An 18,175-nucleotide genomic window follows, 5' to 3' on the forward strand; every position below is an offset into this window, starting at 1 on the left:
AACTGCGTTAGAAACATATAATGAATGAATCACAATAAGACAACACTACAGAACAGTTTTGAGCAAAGTTTATTGGAAAAAGAAACATTCAAATTCAATTTTGCCCAAATTCAAACATACACCGTTACTACCAAACTTGCTTCAAGTAGGTACAAAAAGAATCATGTCAGGTCTAAAATATAATTCAAGGAAATTATCACATGATTGAAAATTTAGGAAAAGCCAAATCATACACTTTCATGAAGTTTTGGTTTACAAAATATGTATAAAAATGTAAAAAAAAAAAAAAAAAGGAAGAAAAAAAAGAAGATATTCCAGGTGACTATAATGTGCAAATCAGATGTTGCTTGCTTGTGTATGTGGTTAGCAGTGTTGTGTTGGTCTGTTGGTCAGTCACACCAGCCTGTCCTGCAGCAGCGGGCAGTTGTCCACCGCTCCCCGTCGGCTCAGAAGGTTCCAGATCATCGCCGTTCCAGAGCAGGTGTGAGCCTGGCCGACCTGCTGGTCTGCAGACACTACATCCTCCTTCAGGGGACGATAGGACTTGAAGCGCCTGGTGAGAGAAAGAAAACATCCTGACTAGTTGTTTCTTTTGCCTGTGTCTGAGGTGAGTAAATAAGTTACGGTGTATGCCAACTTGATTACTTCCTAGATGACTATAATATCCATAAGACAAGTCAGTTCTTACTTGTAAGAATATGCCACTGTTCCTACTGCCAGAGCAACTACCAGGACCCCCAACACCATGGCTATAGTTCCGGATGAGGACAGACCAGAGCCTGAAACAAGAATAGACCCAACAATTATGCTGTCAATAGGAAGATGAAATAGAAATCTATCGTCAAACCAAACCTGCAAATTTGTGCAAACTTGTTGTATGGCAGGTTAAGTTGCGTACCCATGCTGACATTGACTTTGGCACTGGTAACAGCTAAACTGACATCATTAGCCATGGACACATTGATGCAGTAGACACCAGAGTCATTGAAGAAGTGACGCAGCACCAGCTGGCACTCTTTAGACGGCTCCACCATGTTGCACACTGTGTGAATCGGCCTCAAGCACTCTGCATCCAGAATCACACTGCACACCTCTTTCGGGAGGCTGGAGAAAGAAGACACACAGTGCAATACAGTGTTTCTTTTGCACATTAATTCAAAATAGCTCACAGTAATTTTAGCAATCATGGTAACCTGTATATCTTGACTTGTTTTGTGTGAGTTAGTAAGGTTGGATTATTTAAAAGAGTCCCTCTTAAAGATGCATCCATGGTGCTGAGGGTGTAGTACAGGAGCACTCACCTTCCCTGGCAGGTAACAGTGAGATCCAACACATTTTTGTCAGCTTCGAGTGTTGTCGTCACGGCGTTGTCCATTTGTAATATCTCAACTTTCTCAATGCCCTCTGAACACAAAGACATTACATATAGGGGGAAGGATTGTCAGCAATTTCAACAGCCAATGTTATCCAATGGACATTGTTTCTAATACTGATGAATGTGGGATTTAATTAAGAGCAACTCACCAATCACTTCAATGCCAGTACAGAAGGAGCCATAGCGATATATCACACAGTCATCATCTGAGGGTTTATCATCAGCATCCCGCTTAGCAACTATTACCACTGCAGCTTGGCCTGTCAGTGTCACTGTCCCCTTCGCACCTTGTGAGGAGAAACAGTAGTAGGGAATCAATACTATACTATCAATATTAATAACAGACTCCACTGACAAAGCAATTCAGAATTAAACCACAATAGAACACAAAGCACAATAGAGCTATTCATCTTGAAGGCCACATGCCCCAATTGTGTCACAGCTTCCTCAAAGATTTACATCTGATTTGCATTTTAGGAATTCAGCTCATGCTCTAATCTCATGCAGCTTAGAGTGAGTGAGCTGGTAGGAGTTCAGTGTCTTGCTCAAAGACTGGTAATGAGACGCACCCTGCTGCCCTAAATATGTATAACTGACCACACTTATCTTCCTCTCAGTTTACCTGCAACAAGCCCGATCACCGTCCCATCGCTCACAGCCGTGGGCGTTGTGGAGGTTGCTGTGGCTGAGTCAGCTGGCATGTCGGAGTTGACGGAGGAGGGAGTTTCCTGGGCAGGCTGAGTGGTGGAGGCGGTGGAGGCCTCCTCCTCCGTGTTGTCCTCCTCCGTATCAGATGGACCCACGTTCACGTTCAGACCGGCTGCCTTGGTGGACACCAGCAGTGGGACAGCAGACATCACCAGTGCAGGAGCTCTCACTGCAGACAGGCAAGGTTGTATGAAGTATGTTGTTAACCTGTGTTTCAGTTCGTCAGGAGTACGGTATGTGTGTGCTGTATTCATAGGAATTTACGGTCTGTCAATGCATATCGACACTTCAATATGCTGTTCTTATACAGTTTGTCACCCACTGTCAACATCTGTTCATTACCTGTGGTGCCCACATCAGCAGGTGGGCCAGGGGGCTGGGTGGGGGGGTCAACCGGCGGGTCACAGGCCTTATCCGGGATGACCGCCTGGATGACCACCTGGGGCTTGTAGGAGCCGGAGTTAATGTAGGTGTGGGTGACAGTCAGCTCCCTGGATATGAGGGCTCCGCTTTCATCTCCAAAGTCCCAGTTGAAGGTGATGTCGGCGTTGCTGAGGTACTCGCTGGGGTCGTGCAGGGTGATGGTGAAGGCAATGGCCCGGTTCTGGATGAAGCGCATGTCCCCCGCCACGATGTCGTTCACTTGGTCCAGGGAGACGGCAAAGGGGATTTGATCTGAGGAGGACACAGATGGACAATCACCCTCAGACAGTAAATCTACACAAGACCACTAGTCACGCCAAGGGCTTGACTGAACAAATGAGCACAGTGAACAAACAAAAAACTGGAACTGGAAGCTTATAGCATGTAATAAAACAATAACTCCATTAAAATCTAAAGTATAAAGTATAAATCTGAGTTGTTAACCAGTGATGGAGAACTGAGTGGAGGCATATCCCAGAGGAATGAACTTCTCCTTGCTGCGGTAGTGGTAGATGACGATGTCCATGGTGTAGGAGCCCAGTGGGACGTCATCTGTACCGATGGTGAGGGAGGAGGAGGAGCCATCTGACACCTGCCAGTACTGACCTGCACAAGTTCATGAGCCTGTTAAGTGGACTTTGAATACATGTGACTGTGACTGTGATGAAATTAGGATTTACTAATATGGACAATCACTGTGGTTCCCAACCTTTTTCCCCAGGACCTCCCTAATGTACCAACAACAAACTCTGTCCCCTCACCTCCCATCCTGGTGTATGCATCTTACAGATACTAGGGTTAGACCAATATAACAGTCTATATAAATGCATATATTGGCCTTTCATGAAATATTGTATATCGGCTAGTCAGTGTTATATAGTATATCTGATATAATGGAGGTTCCTCCCTGACCACAGCTACATAAAATCAGGCCGTAAAACACGCAATTAAATCTTATTTTCTTTGTTTTCTTTGAATGAGCTGCTACCGAAAATAAATCATTACTATGGGTTTTAATGGAGTGTTTTTGTATCACTTAATGGAATAAATGCTGTTCCCACCCAGCCGATTTTTAGGGAAACATTTTTATGTCTAGTCAAGGGCAAATGAAGTTAGTGAGAGGGTCTGATCATATGACCATTATTTAAGGCTCTTATACATAATCCATCCTAGGTCATATTTCAGGTCATGTCATGTGAGCAAGAAACTCCCTGACCCACAGAAATCAACATGATTTAGAAGCTATTTGGAAAGCTCCACTTACCCCACGTCTTCCAGACAAACACATAGCTGGGCTTCTTGTCCTTCTTGAAGGGAGTCCCATCAGGGAAAACACCTTCCCACTCTGTGCTCTGTGCTGGGTATACTGGCTCAGACTCACGGTACTTAGTTCCTACAGCAGGAGAAAGCATTTTGATTGTTAGAGACTCTGCCATGCCACAAATAAGTAGATAAAAACCTAAATGTATTGCTTTGAGGCCCGATTTGCTAACGTGGTAGTGTGAGTGTCTGTGTGTGTATGGTGTTTTACCGTTGACTATGCAGTCCTCAGCCCAAACCACCTCTCCATTGGGCTGCACCTTTTGGTTGTGTGGGAACTCCAGGTCAATGGTGAAGGTAACCTTGGCTCCAGTTAGAGTTGGAGCATCATTCCCCACATTGAATGTCACTCTTCCACCTGTATGGCAGTAGACAGGAAAAGATTTATCCATGGATACATGACATGAAAACAGCTAGAGAATGTATATGATGATGTGCAGCATGTCCTATAAATATGTTTAATGACTATGGAAAATGCATAATAAAGTGTTAAAGCTGCATGGTAAGTCAGACACGGTAAGAGAGACATATTCCTCAGGTTCTGATATGACTTTCTGAAGATACAAGGATGTTGCAGGACATTGACAATACAGGCAAGTGAAAGTCATTTTCTATGATTATGCCGGCAGTATTTGCAACATGCGTACCTTTCCAGGAGTCTCTGTAGCGCTGGTCTCCGTCTTTCCAGATTGGGTACATCTTAGTATTCCATGATGGATATCGAGTGAAGCGGTTTTTAGGCTCTGAAATATCAGAATAAACATATATTTGAAAACAGAACTTGAATACTGCTCCATACATATAGTTTCTCCTATGAGAAGAAAATATGCAGCATATATTTCTGATTTTCTGAGCACACCTTGGCCTTCTGTACTCTTAATTTCTGTGATGTGTTTATTATTTCTGTTTGTCATTCATAATTATTACTCAATTATAGCTTTTTCAAAGAGTATCTCATGTGACAAAAGGTGAATGTGACCGAAGGTGACCACTAGTGACCGAAAGAGGGTGTTGGTGCTGTAGGTGCTGTTTGATTACCAACATAACTCTGGTCCTTCCAATCCCTCTCATGTGACGGTCAGCTGAGTGTGTGAGAGAGTGTGTGAGAGAGTGTGTGTGTGTGTATAAGCATGCATGTATGTGATTTTATCACAGATTAAGAAGGTCACAGGGTTTAATTTGGATTAAACACAAATGGGGCTAATATTAAAAGCTTCCCCCCTCAAAACTCTAGCAGATAACAAACTAAATGAGACTTTTGATTGTGTTTGGGAATTCATCCTGGATTATTACAGAATAATCACACCCATTTTCCCCTCCACTCATGGTTTTTTAGATAGACTAACTGAAATTGAGTACTAATAATATCTTTAAATTAATTTCTCTGGGTGAGTGTCTTTCAGGTGTTTTTTTCTATCCACGTTTCCCATAATGTGAACTTATAAATCACAGGATAACGATTAATACTTATATCACTTTGCCTTACAAAGGTCAAATTCTTGGCATTCATGCTTGGTTGAGTGTAAATGTCACGGGAATGACTTGAAACTACACAAACAGATGTCAGATTATGTAGACCAAGACAAGTGTTTCTCAGTTGGAAGTGATGAAATGCAGAACCTTTTTATAATACTGGATTTACTTCCATTTATATGGGAAAAAATAATGGCCAATCAAATCAAAAGGATGTCCTAATTTGAAGCCACTGTGTGTCTTAGAGAACCTTTTGACCTTTCAAAGGCCAAATCCTTAATCCAAATCTCAAGGTAGCCCTGCTAAAACCAAACCAAAACATTGCATACTTCTTTCACTCTCAGACTGATTGACAGAGCTCTAGATAAAAAGACTAACAGTATACAGCAGCTAAATATGAGTTTTTCATGCATTATGAAGCTGCTAGAGGTTTGCTTTTTCCTTATTTCTTTGTAAATATTTGTATAAAATTGAGCTTTTTCTGATTGAACATTAAAATGCACAGGGTCCGTGGTCTTCCTATTTACATGTTATAATCATAATAATGGAACACCAGCATTGATAACGATGGAGGGCTTTTCTCTGGCATGGTTTTAGTCCACTTATGTCCTGGAGGGTAAAGTTCATTTTAATCACCTATGATTCTGTGTTTATGTGATCATCGAGGCTCTCCGTCTTAATATGTTTGTAAGAGTCTCAGTTACAATTTCAGAATTTCATAAAGCTTGATAGCAATAATTTTGTTAAAACCCTTGGGTAAAAGGAAGGTCATTCAGAATTACTTTGTTAACAGTAATTAGAAAATTTCTCAAGGTGTTTGAACTTGAGCCATGCCTGAAACTGCAGCCACGTCAGTACCAAGCCACCAGAAACATTCAATATTTCATGTTGGTGTTTCCATTATTTTAAACAGAGCCTGTATATAGTACCTGAAATTCAGTTTAAACATTGTATCATCTGTACTTACTTGCCACAGCATATGAAGCTACTGCCAGCAGCACCAACAGTACAAGAGACGTCCGCATGGTCAGTGCGCCTCCTCTTTATGAAATATCCCTTTTCTGAGCAGCAGGACAGAGCAAACTGGCCTTATAAACTGTCTGATGTATGAGCTCACACAGAGTGGCAGTAGGAGAAACCCCTCCTCCCACAGGAAGCTCTGCAGTCCCTCCTCCCATAAGATTTAGGGGCACCTGGAGTGTACTGATTGTGTGTTTACAGTAGAAGTACTGTACATGTTAGGGATTATATAGGTCTCATACAGTAGTGCAAGCACCACATAATCACAAAAGAAATGCAAAATTCCACGTTTTTTGCATGGCAACAGATTGGGTCACGAGATTACTACAGGGTGTATAACTTGAACATTTTCAAACAAGCCTACCACAAAGTTGAAGGATACATAATTTTTTCCTCACCTCCTCAAACTGTACTCAATAAACGTAGTAGAGCGCACTGCATGGTTGTATAATTTTTCATTACCGCTAGCCTTGTGTAATCAGTCTATTCACATGTCGACGTGGCCATATTTGCAAGGCCTCTGTGAGTGCATTGAAAACTTCAACATGTTAAAAAAAAATATACTGTTACATGTTGTTATGATATCCCCAAAGTGGATAATGACTGAACTGAACTGGCCGAGGCTCAATACAATATTTAGATCATGAAGTTTACAGTATTATCAGTTTGACTCATTTATCAATACACAGGATATGATGTTAATATCCCTTGTGCCATAATCCATGGTGAGCATTCATATGGAGGCCCAATTCTGGAAATTCTTAGACTGGACAGAATATAAATGTGGAATCTAACAAAATTGGCGTGTCACCACTTGCATGTGAAAGCATGTGCTTCCAAATACAGTATGAATAGCCGTCTAAATCTCTTTTTAAATCACCTGACCCATTTTAGACTGCCTCTCCAATTAGCCCTAATTATTTGGGGATTTACACTGAAATTCACGTTGCTACTTTCAACCGATGATTATCTGTCTTCCAATTAACACCATGGAAAACGCTAAAAAATGATATTCCTATAGGTTAAATGGGTTGAAAATTTTGTACAACTGCGATGTTAATATGGGATACATTGTAATACCTGAAATGTAAATGTGTGGGATGGGGAGCAGCGGCTGGTCATTTCTGTGTCACTAGAACAATAGGTCACATAATACTGCTAAGAGAGACTGTGCTTACAGAAAAAAATGGGAGGAATGCAACATTAATGAGGATTATTGAAGCACTTGTGACTCCCTAAATTCATCCGGCTTTGTCCTACTACCCACAGAACTATAAAGTCACTTTGTTGAAGGTTTTTTTGGTCTTAATATCATATGCCAAACTGTGACACCGTTTAAAGCTCTTTTAAACAATGTCAGCATTCACAACAAATCCTACTCAAATCTGTTTCATCTCTCATGATGAATGGTAACCATGAACCCTGTAACTCCCCTAATGCCTCATCCCATAGCCCCATAATATAGAAATGAAAATACAATCGAGAATGCTGCAAAACGTGCTTTTTTATTGAAAATTTAATTAAAAATACTCAATACTCATTAAGAAATACTGGCAAATACATTGCGGCAGACATTGTAATACAACTTAAACGTGTCTCTGGCTTTGAGTCGAGGTCCTGGAAGCAGTTTGGTCAGGAGATGCCAGTCTGCTCTGTGCTGCATCAGCACCTGTGGGTCCCACCTGCTCAGACGCAGTGGGTGCTGTGAGAGGAATAGGAGGTGAAGTAGAGAGGCGATCATAGACCCTCCACCTTCCAGACTTTGTGACAGGCCGGTTCTCATCTGCACTGAGGAGAGACCCAGTTCCCGCTGATAGAGATGCCTTTCCATCCACCGTATCTGCTGCCTCCTCATCCGATGCAGACGCTTCCCTTCCACACACAGAATGAAGACTTCTGCTGTGGCTGTCCTGAGTCATGCCGGGCTGCTCCAAAGCTTCCGCCGATGCCATCAAGAGGCATTTGCATTCACTCGGAGGTGTGCTGTTGCTGCTAACAGGCGAGAGAGAGTTTGTGGGACTTTCCTCCTGGAGAACGGGGTCAGCATTGTAAACTTCTGGAAGCGTGTCAACGTCCCATGAAGAGCTCGTATCAGGCTCTTGTGTTGCAAAGCCCTCATCCCGCAGGACGACAAGCACGATGTCCATGAGGCCTGAGGCGACGTACTCCATATTTAACGATGACATCCATCCAAGTTCCCTATATTGAGTGTGAGACGCCTCTGCACTCACACTCAAGGTGAACGAGTTAGACCCAGACTGGTGTTTAGTAACAGTAGCAAGGACCTGAGTGCTACTTTGCACCAGTGAAGTTTCCATGCTTCCCATGATGCTGCAAACAGTGTTTATAGCCAACTCCCTGGCCTCAGGCGAAAACGTCACGGTTCGACACACTTGTTGTATTTTGTCTATCACTTTGGTTTTGACTTTTTCCAGAATGTTCACTATCACGTCTTTGACAGCAGCCTCCATTTGGCCCAGTGAAACCTTGACCGGATTGTCGGCATCATTGGCTACGGCAGTCTGAGATCCGGATGCCTGTGCCCACGGCGGAGAGGACCGCTCATCACGACTGGGCGTGAGCTGGCTGAGTTTGGCGGACACGCAGTTCAGCATCTCCTCAGTCATGTCTTTCTCTGACCAGCCAGAATCCTCAAGGTCCGCCACCCTGAATTCAGAGAGACTGCGCTGAACGTTCCTCCTCAGAGATTCTCCCAACTGATCTTTGAAGGGATTGGCGGCGATGTGGTCCAAAACTCCATTCACAACAGTGGCAACCACATCGGAGAAAGAGGTGCTTGTGGCGGCATCATCGACTCGCGTCTGAGGAGAGTCTGTCTCCAAGTCGAAAGCAAAAGTCGGTGTAATCAGTCGTTCATCATCGGCAGAACTTCCATCAGAATCAGGATGTGGCAGTAGTTGGCTCAGTTCTGGTGGTGAAATATAATTTACCGCCATGGGAAGCTCAGAGATGGAGGCGTTCTGTGAGTGAAGGGCTAACGGGCTTCCATCAGATCCAGAGAGCTCACTGAACATCGGCTGAATGGTCTCACTTTCCCTCGTCAGTCCTTCATTTTCATTTGGCAGCAATTCACCCAATCCACGGCACCTAAGCAGAGCTTGTTCCACTAAATAATTTGATATTTCCTCTATTGCAGCAGCTTTGTTGTGTTCATCTCGGTGTTCCTCTGACGTCTCAGGTGGCACCTCACCCTCATTCAGAAGTGAAGTGGGTGGAGAGCGGTCAGCCTTGACCATCCAACTGGCCTCCATGATGCCAAACAGATTGCACACAGCGGCAGTTTGACTGACTTGAGGCGACACACCTCTTCTAGACAAGGGTGCAACAGATGCTTCTGGTTCCAAGTTGTTTTCTGAAACAGCTGAAGAGTTGAATGAACCCACTGAACTACTACTGAAGGTTTCTGAGGTTGATGATTCTGATGGCTGCAAGTAAAACATGTCCAGGTCCAGGTTCAGGTCAGGCAGTCCTGCTGCTGTATCTTCTGACGGCATCAGGAGTGATCTTCGTCCAGGGACGCTGTCATCAGCTCCATCTGGACACAAAACATCCTTTATGTCCTCGGTCACCTCTTGCTGGCATGGGAAGTTGTCATAGGCAGCTTTGATGAGATCACATGCAGTAATGTCTAATGTTGAGTGAGCGTCCTGAATCTGTGTGTGCGCTGTTTCATCTGATTCATACATTGCAGTGTCTCTCTTAATGTCAGTGTCAAAGGTAGAGTGTCCAGGGTTTCCTTGACTGAGACACTCATCTTCTGACATACTGCTGCTCCTCATATCCACCACTGTTTGGCTCCTTTTTGGTTCTTTATGCTCAAAGACTTGCCCCTTGTCTGTCTCCACAACACTGTCCCCTTGATGGTGATGACTTTCTATGATGTACTGCAAAAATAAAACATAGTACCACACGTGTGCATTTACAAAACATTGAATGTTTATGTACTTGCTAGAAATTACAAATAGATGTAACTTCCACAGTTCTTCCACAGTAAATCATCACTAAATTCTAATCCTGTAGCGTTTGCAATGCAGCTGTTAATACAATTTTGCTTTCTACATCAATTCCATATGTTAAAAAAAAACTACAGTTGCTTTTACTCTGCGACGGAAACTTTAACTGTTTCCTTTGTACTTCTTGTTTGCACTCATATGGTGCATATTTTATCTAAAATAAATCTACCTGCTGTGTGTTGATGTCCTCCTCCACATTCACACTGCTGTTGCTGGTTGTTCCTGGAATCTGAGGCAGAGGTTTCAGTCTTCTGGGGTGCGGACAGTCGGACAAGGATGGTTCTGCCACATACACCAAACTTATCATTTTCACTGAATTTCTGACATTGTTCACTCATTATCAAATCTAGAGTAACCACACAGCTTCAGATAGAAAACATAAAGTGAAATAACCTTACCTTCCAGTGAAACTAGTCTTTCAAAAGACAGTGAAGCAGCTTGATGACAGCTTCGGGCTTGGATTCAAACAGAAAGCAGAAAGTAGTGATGATTGACATGTGACCTTCCAAAACATGATGTTGACAGGAGAATATGAACAGCTCAACATCGTTCACTCCAAAAGTAGATTAGAACTCTTACAGTGGTTTTCCAACCTCTCGTACTGCAGGCTTTTCAGTGTCTGGATGGCAAGTTTTTGCTCCATTATGGTCTTTGTCTTAAGGAAGATAAAAAGAACATCCACATGCTAGTTTCTCCTGCCAGTAAACTTGTGCTTGTGTCTAAACTTGTGTGAATGAAAGACACGTTTGGAAGAAATTTTGAAGAACATGACAGAGTCCACTCTGGGTTAAAAAAATATATTGTCAGCCTTAGTAAGTGATGGAGAAATTTCACCTTGTTACCGCGCCTTTGTGAGGTTTCCTTCAGGTATGTGGCCTTGTTGACTTCTGCCTTTAATTCCTTTTCAATTATCATCAGTTGGGATCGTGCCTTTGAAATCCAGTTCTCCTTATACTATGGGCAAATCAGTACAGCGGTTTAAACATGGTCCCTATAAAACTGACATCGTTTGTGTGTCTGCGTGTGTGTGTGTTAGGAGATATTATACACTAACACATTACACGCTACACTCCTACCAGTTGCTTATACAGGCTGTTCTCTCTCTCTGTGCCTCCTCCAGCTTGCAATGCTTCTTCTATTCTGACACCCCTAAGATACACAACATTGATCATTTTTTTATAGGTTTTCCTACACATCAACATCGTCACAGGTCCAATTAAGACATTACACTTTTCTCACTATATTAAACAAGTGCTCATTCCAAAATACTATATGTCGTTTTACTATATGCTGGCCAGGATGCATCCCAGCAAATCATTTTGTATGAGAAAGTGTCACGTTTTCCCAACAGTGGTAAAAATCTTGAAATATCACAAAGATAGCTGTAATAGTGACTGGATCTGGTTACCAGGGGGCGCTGGTCAACTGCAGCAGACTTTGGTTATAAGCACCGAGCCTCAGTAAGTACTCTCTCATCTCGGTGAGCGTGACACTCTGTGGGATTTGCCCTTCCTCTTGCAGTTTTACAAGCATCCGCATCTTTTCCCTCTGGAACGAAACAAAGAACAATTTTAACGGACTCGCTAACAGATGCATGGCACGTCTTCTCATTTCATTTTGTATTTTCTGAAGATAAATCTTTAAAAAAATGGATCATGTACCATCTTTTTTGCATAGGTCTTGTTGAGGTCGCCTTTAATTGTGTCCAGGTATTGTCTGTAGGTGTTGTATTCCTTTAGAGAGCACACCACCTTGGGAGGGGAAATGTCAGTCGGGTATATTCACATTAGTATTTATTTTTCCTCCCCTCATCAACTTATAGTGTGTTTCCCTGTCACTCACTCCGTCATCTTCGGTGATGAAGTTCTCCCTCCTCAGCTTTTTGTGAATGCTCCTCCGATGGTAGTACTTACTGAGGCAGGGGTCGTGCAGGCTGTTGTAGCTCACACTCATAATGTGGCAGTTTGGGTCGCTGAGGTTGAAATCGGCAGAAGGCTGATGCAGCTGGGACAGTTCAGAATGAGGGTCGGCAATGAGAGCTCAGTCACACGTCACTGTCAACGTGTAAAAACCTTGTATCTCCCACATGTCCACTTTTCAGGGACTAAGAAAAACAGCTTTATTTTCAGATTGACCACAATGCATTTATGAGTATATCCAATGGGTTTTGAAAAGGTTTCATAAGGTCAAGGGGTTTGTAGTGCTCTCTCAACTAAAATAAGATCATGTAATCCTTCAATTAAAGTTAACACATGAAAATCACCAAAACTTGACTTACAAGATTTTCACAAAACAGCAGTATGTTATAATACACATTCTAAAGCAGGTGTGTGTAGTACAGTGTTTACCCTACACTTTTTCTTTTTGTAGTAGTAGTAGTGGTAGTGGTGATAGAGTGTAAAGTTGTTTTTTTTCATCACAGTGTTGGCTCTGGTGCAGGTTGTGGCTTTAAAACAAATTAGTTTGACATTTTATTCTGATATGAGCTCCAATTCTAAACACTGGCCCCATATTTATTTGTATTTTTGAGAAAATTGGGTGCTATAATTATTTATTTCATTTTTCCTCATTCATTTCATTTTTATAAAGTCAGTTTTCTACTAGAGTTTTTGTTGGGATGACCTACCACTGCTGGCCTATAGGGGAAACAGTTGTGTATCCCTATCCATCCAACAGAACAGTGTTACCTTTTGACCCAGACTTGATCTGGTCAGGAGGTTTGGACATCCAGCCTTCACAGGGAATTTTGTCACATCAGAGACTCTGGTCAGTACTGATGGCAGTTCAGGTGGCATTGCTGGTCTAGGCTGCAGGGGTGGAAGGCGAAACCATTTAGGTTTTGCAGCCTCAGGGGCCGCCCTCCTCTTCTTCTTCGTCTTCTGAAAGAACACAACAGCAAATGTGATCCAAAGACCGGAATGCTAAGCCTATTTAGCCATTGGCAGACCTTGCTTTTTTTCAACTTTCTTTTCGATTTTCTACACTCAAAAAACAAACCTAACAACAGTGATTTAGAAAGTAGGTTGTGAGAAGGTGAAATGAAAAGGATATAAGCAAAAAGCAACACCTTTCTACGTGTGGACACACCCTCCATCGCACATGATTACAAAATGATGCGCAGTGAGTTATGTTTAGTACCGTGTTGCTAGGCAACAAGGATGTGGGCCAGCTTGCCGCCTTTGTCTTTTCTCTCGATGAGAGAAAGGAAAACTACTTCATCTAGCCTACTAAAGACACACACACATACTCCTACAGTATCTCATAATAACAATAATAATAATAATTCAAGTAAATTTTAGTAAATATCAAACGGCTGGTGCCTATGTTTGTAAATAGATATAGATAGGCATGCGTCATTTGAAATAAATTATGCATTTAACATAATGATCATCATTTTTTATTGAATTTGAAAACTATGCTGTTTCCTTGTACTGTTACGGACTAAATAAGAAAGTAACAGTTACAAATTTACTCGGCTTTTTCTTTTTACTGGAATTATTTTTTACTCATGCGTTTATGCATTATGTGGAACCGATGTTGCAATACGTTGTAAATAAACGAATATTAATACTAATACTACCGTTGTTGTAATAGGTGTATCTCAAATTGGCCTACGAATTAAACTGTCTATGACGATGAATCACTCCACCTTTTGCAGTAGCCCAAGCACACAGTAGCCACATCTATTCAAACACATCGGTAGTTTGTCCACCCGGCCAGCAGGCGGCGCTGTGGGGAAACGAGTTACAGCGGAAGGTCTCAGAAGTAGAACAGCTCCATCTTGATTGGAGGAAGTTATTCCGACAACAAAGAAAGATGGCTGAAGTAATAGAGCTCCAGAAGCTGAAGGTTGGTAATGTTATAAATGTGGATTTTACTACTACGATTAGGTCAAATCGAGAGTAAAGAATGGGTTGTAGTTTTTGTTAGTTGCTGTTTCAGAGACCGGGGTGCGACGCAACTGAACAGCGTAAAGAACAAAATGTATTTAGCTACCGGGTCGGAAGGTAACTTGTCAGGCCGGCGTGTGTTCACGCTGTTCATTCAGTTAGCGTAGTTAAGCTAGCTAACGATAGCTAGCTGAGTTGAATAGTTAACTTAAAACGTTAAACGTGTAGCTGTGAATGAGTTAAGTTTGTGGTCTAAACAGACACAGTGTTATATTTCATGAAAGCTGTCTAGTTAGCTCATTCATTGGTTATACGCTAATGTAGCATCCCTTCCTGGTGAGGCGGTCTAAAGCGTCGTTAGGCAGGTTTGACTGACTCCCAGAATGCTTAGCTACACCTTAAGTAAACGTGACACATACACTGTTTGTTCACACTGTCATTGACCGTGTGAACAAAAAAAAATCATTAGAATATAAGTACATCTTGGTTGTTGGATGAAAGGTGCTGTTTGTTACCACGTCCTGCTCAGGATCCTAACCATCACTTTTGCTGTTCCAGCTTGCTGAGCTGAGGCAAGAGTGCGAGGCGCGGGGTCTGGACACCAAGGGAAACAAAGGGGAGCTCATTGCCCGGCTGCAGACTTATCTGGAGGAGCATGGTGAGGCTAAATAAACCACAAAGTAGCCAAAATGACAGTGACCCCCTTTACACCAAACGTTAACATGTGCTCTTGGTGAGTGGAGTGTAATCAAATAGCACAAAAATCCAGGTGTAAATGCACCCAGGAAACTTTGAAGGTCGGCTCAGCCAAACTACCTCCAGAAGTGATAAGAGCAAATTTGACCAAAGTCTAAATGCAATGCGCATGTGTCTCCGATTCACATAAGGCAACTCTGGAAATGGATCCACCCAGGAAGCATTTGGCCACATTAACAACAAAGTGGAAATGCAGTCCATATGTAGCAACTGTGGAAATGGAAATAAAATAAATCAAAACAGGTTAGAGGCATTTTGGACAGTAACATGCTTGTCAAAAATGGATTGTAAGGACACTCATGGATAGAGAACAAGTGGCACAAGATACTGTCAATTTGAAAAGGACTAGTGCAGTGCCCGTTCGCTTTGAGCCCTGCTGCTGCACAAAGCGCTGTTCGCTTGTTTATTCAAAGTTTATTAATATTGAACGTGTCGCGTGTCCAATCCCACACTGCACGTCCTTGGGTCCCCAGCAATACACCCGCCAAGTGTGAAATAGATCGGACGAACGGTTCTCGAGATATGCGAAGGACACACATACAGACAGAGATTCCTTGCTTTATAGTATGATGGAGAGACATGCACAGAAATCTGCATTTTACAGAGGAAAGGGAAATCTGATTTTAATGTGTAGTTTAGATGCATTTTAAAATCAGGGGTACATGTTATTCAGCTGAATCAAATCAACTCAAGACACAATCCAGATAGGAGATGCATGTTAACTTGGGGTGTAAAAGGGGCCAGTGTGTCTTTTTTGCATTCCTTAATTTCCACTAATCTCTCTGTCTCTCTCTTTCTCTCTGGTCTCTCTCTTCTACATGTGCACGTGTTTGTGGGGAATTTGTTAATCCCATAATCCAAATAACAGAGGAAGATGTGGATGTGAACATAGATGACGTTTTGGCAGAGGATACAGAGGTACAGTGAATTTTAAGATTAACATGCACAATTCCCCTTGGCAAACCTCATTTGACCATTTCGTGGAAAAGTAGTTAATGTTTCTGCATTTGACTTTAGGACTTCGCTAAAGTTGAGAGTGCCACCGACGCAAAAATCGACAAGGATCCTGAATCTGCTGTGTGTGATCTGTGAGTTTCTCATCATTTTCTCTACCAGAACCTCTCGCTTTTTACTCTGAATGTAGTTTGTGGTGGATGTTAATAACTGGCTGGAAAACTTGGAGAAAATGTTTTTAATTCATACAAGTTTGTTTTCTTTGGTGGTGTACTCCTTTCCTTATACATATTCATGGACAACAAATCTTCTATTAATTAGTTGCATCATTTAAAAAGTGTATCCTATCTTAGGTCATCTAATTTCTTTCTATGGTGTTTTTTTTCAGAACTGGTGACAAGAAGTTGGTGAAGATTTCTCCTCCAGCAACTTCCACTGAAGTATGTATGACATATTTACATGCACAAAAAGCAGCCGTCAATTAACAAGCAATCTAATCTTTAAGCATTATGCGCTCATTTTCCCCACAAAGACATTTATGACTTAGTCACACTGGTAAGGTGAAGCTCCTGTCTAGAGTTTGCAGGGATGTGAACGTTAATTAAAAACATAAATCAGGTCAATTTCTTTCATCTGAACACTGGAATTTTGGTCTCCACAAAGGTGTGATACCCAAGAGCGCATAATATCTGAAACATAGGAGATACATACATTACCGTAACATACCTTTACACATTCATCTGTGGAACCCATGCCTCTGCACCTGCAATTTCAGCCAGCGTCTGTGCACCTACTGACTTTAAACTGTACCTTCTGTCATCAGAGGCTACAGAAGAGAGCTGAGCGTTTCAACTTGCCTGCAACATCTGAAAGCAAGAAGGCCCTGCGTGCTGCAAGGTCAGATCCTCACTGTTATGTTGAAGAGTGTTGATTAAGCAAATGTGAATGTGCATATCCATGTTGAAATGAATATGCTCCTCTCCAGGTTTGGCTTGCCCAACGACACTTCCAGTCCCTCTCCAGGTCTGTAAATGAATCCTGTCTTCACTAAACGCTTCATTTCTGTCCTTGTGTTCTGAGCTGGTTTGTAATCAGTGTGCCTGTGCTAGTTGCAATTTGTCATACACCAAGAAGTAGGCTGACTGGGGTGACGATGAATGAAGAACAAAGTTTCTGATGGTGTTATATTATTAAACAAAATCATTGTCTTTAATGCTAAAGGTCCCACTTGTTTCCTACCTCCTCTTTCTTACCCATCCACTTTGTTCATCTTTGTCTCCCCCACAGGTCTCGTTGCCAACAGTAAAGCTGCTGTAAGTGTTCCAAATATTTCTGTCACTTTTCCTTACGCCGTTCATTTAATAAAGAGACAATATTTATTGAAATGTCCTCGCTGTGTCCCACAAAGGTGAACATCGAGCAGCTGAAGAAGAGAGCAGAAAGATTCGGCATGAATGTTTCATCCATTTCGCAAAAGGTGAGAACGATGAAAAACAAGGAAAAATTTGGTTTTTCCTCGTTTTCTGTCTTTTGATTAAAGTGATTTTGAGTTACTTCATTACCACCACTACGCTTTCCAGGTTGAAACGGATGAAAAGCTGAAGAAAAGGAAGGAGAGGTTTGGAGTCCTGACAAGTTCAGCTGCAGTCGGTGCAGATGATGCCGAGGTAGATTTTGTTCCTCTCTTTCATGTTTTCATTATTGTTCCGCTGTCTGATTGGTCCAGCGGAGTGGTTGGATATATTTTATCAACTAGACAATGTAATATAGTGGCCAGAGAGAATGTATGGGTTTTTCATGATTATTAATTATATAATGTAAAAGAAGCAAGAGAGACAACAATGTATTAATGTTTTTATTTTTATTTTGTTTCTACAGGCAAAGAAAATGAAGCGTGCTGAAAGATTTGGAAAAGTGTAAATAATTAATGTTGGGTTTTAGTGCAGATTTTTTTTTGTTTTTTTTTTTATTTCTAAAGCATTTTCATTACTGCTTCATTTCTCTGTCCATTTTGTAACATTTTGTGATTTAAAATAAATCGTTTTCAATTTTTTGATATCTGCTTCCTTGTCTTCCTATTTTAATAACCTTTGATTTGCACTGTATTTTACCCACTGGGAGCGGCCAATAGAGTATCACTGACTTCACAGGATTATTTGTGTGGACATTTGTGAGAAGATGAGGAGAATTATTCAATTTTTTTTACTTGTAACCTGAGAGGG

General features: G+C 41.8%; 2 protein-coding genes across 2 annotated transcripts; one reads left to right on the top strand and one right to left on the bottom strand.

Moving 5' to 3' along the window:
- Positions 1–107: 107 nt before the first annotated feature.
- On the bottom strand, positions 108–6,324 carry pmelb (premelanosome protein b). The gene is made up of 12 exons (XM_071545862.1): positions 6,267–6,324; positions 4,474–4,569; positions 4,038–4,184; positions 3,771–3,899; positions 2,951–3,112; positions 2,426–2,758; positions 1,998–2,252; positions 1,525–1,662; positions 1,302–1,404; positions 899–1,104; positions 689–779; positions 108–553 (listed from the first exon to the last, which is right to left on the bottom strand). Exons 1-12 carry the CDS (start codon positions 6,322–6,324, stop codon positions 394–396), a joined length of 1,878 nt encoding a protein of 625 aa, XP_071401963.1. The 3' UTR covers positions 108–393.
- A 7,793-nt stretch (positions 6,325–14,117) lies between these two features.
- Positions 14,118–18,009, top strand: sarnp (SAP domain containing ribonucleoprotein). The gene is made up of 11 exons (XM_071513675.1): positions 14,118–14,202; positions 14,802–14,901; positions 15,868–15,917; positions 16,017–16,087; positions 16,342–16,393; positions 16,777–16,850; positions 16,939–16,976; positions 17,241–17,266; positions 17,362–17,430; positions 17,534–17,620; positions 17,832–18,009. The coding sequence occupies exons 1-11, from the start codon at positions 14,170–14,172 to the stop codon at positions 17,871–17,873; spliced, it is 642 nt and encodes a 213-aa protein (XP_071369776.1). The 5' UTR covers positions 14,118–14,169; the 3' UTR covers positions 17,874–18,009.
- Positions 18,010–18,175: the final 166 nt, after the last annotated feature.

Source organism: Centroberyx affinis, unplaced genomic scaffold (genome assembly GCF_046629955.1).
Source record: "Centroberyx affinis isolate AG114_WGS23_722 - 3 ecotype Tasmania unplaced genomic scaffold, CSIRO-AGI_Caff_v1 ptg000024l_1, whole genome shotgun sequence".
In the NCBI taxonomy this organism is placed as follows: domain Eukaryota; kingdom Metazoa; phylum Chordata; class Actinopteri; order Beryciformes; family Berycidae; genus Centroberyx; species Centroberyx affinis.

What these genes read in the sequence shown, in the direction of transcription:
- pmelb (XM_071545862.1), bottom strand. Translation starts at nt 6,324, where the DNA reads ATGCGGACGTCTCTTGTACTGTTGGTGCTGCTGGCAGTAGCTTCATAT. An exon ending in AGCTTCATATGCTGTGGCAA is followed by an intron (nt 4,570 to 6,266) that starts GTAAGTACAGAT and finishes CTGATATTTCAG; the next exon opens with AGCCTAAAAACCGCTTCACT. An exon ending in TACTGGCATTGAAGTGATTG is followed by an intron (nt 1,405 to 1,524) that starts GTGAGTTGCTCT and finishes CTTTGTGTTCAG; the next exon opens with AGGGCATTGAGAAAGTTGAG.
- sarnp (XM_071513675.1), top strand. Translation starts at nt 14,170, where the DNA reads ATGGCTGAAGTAATAGAGCTCCAGAAGCTGAAG. An exon ending in AAGGCCCTGCGTGCTGCAAG is followed by an intron (nt 16,851 to 16,938) that starts GTCAGATCCTCA and finishes GCTCCTCTCCAG; the next exon opens with GTTTGGCTTGCCCAACGACA. An exon ending in TTTCATCCATTTCGCAAAAG is followed by an intron (nt 17,431 to 17,533) that starts GTGAGAACGATG and finishes TACGCTTTCCAG; the next exon opens with GTTGAAACGGATGAAAAGCT.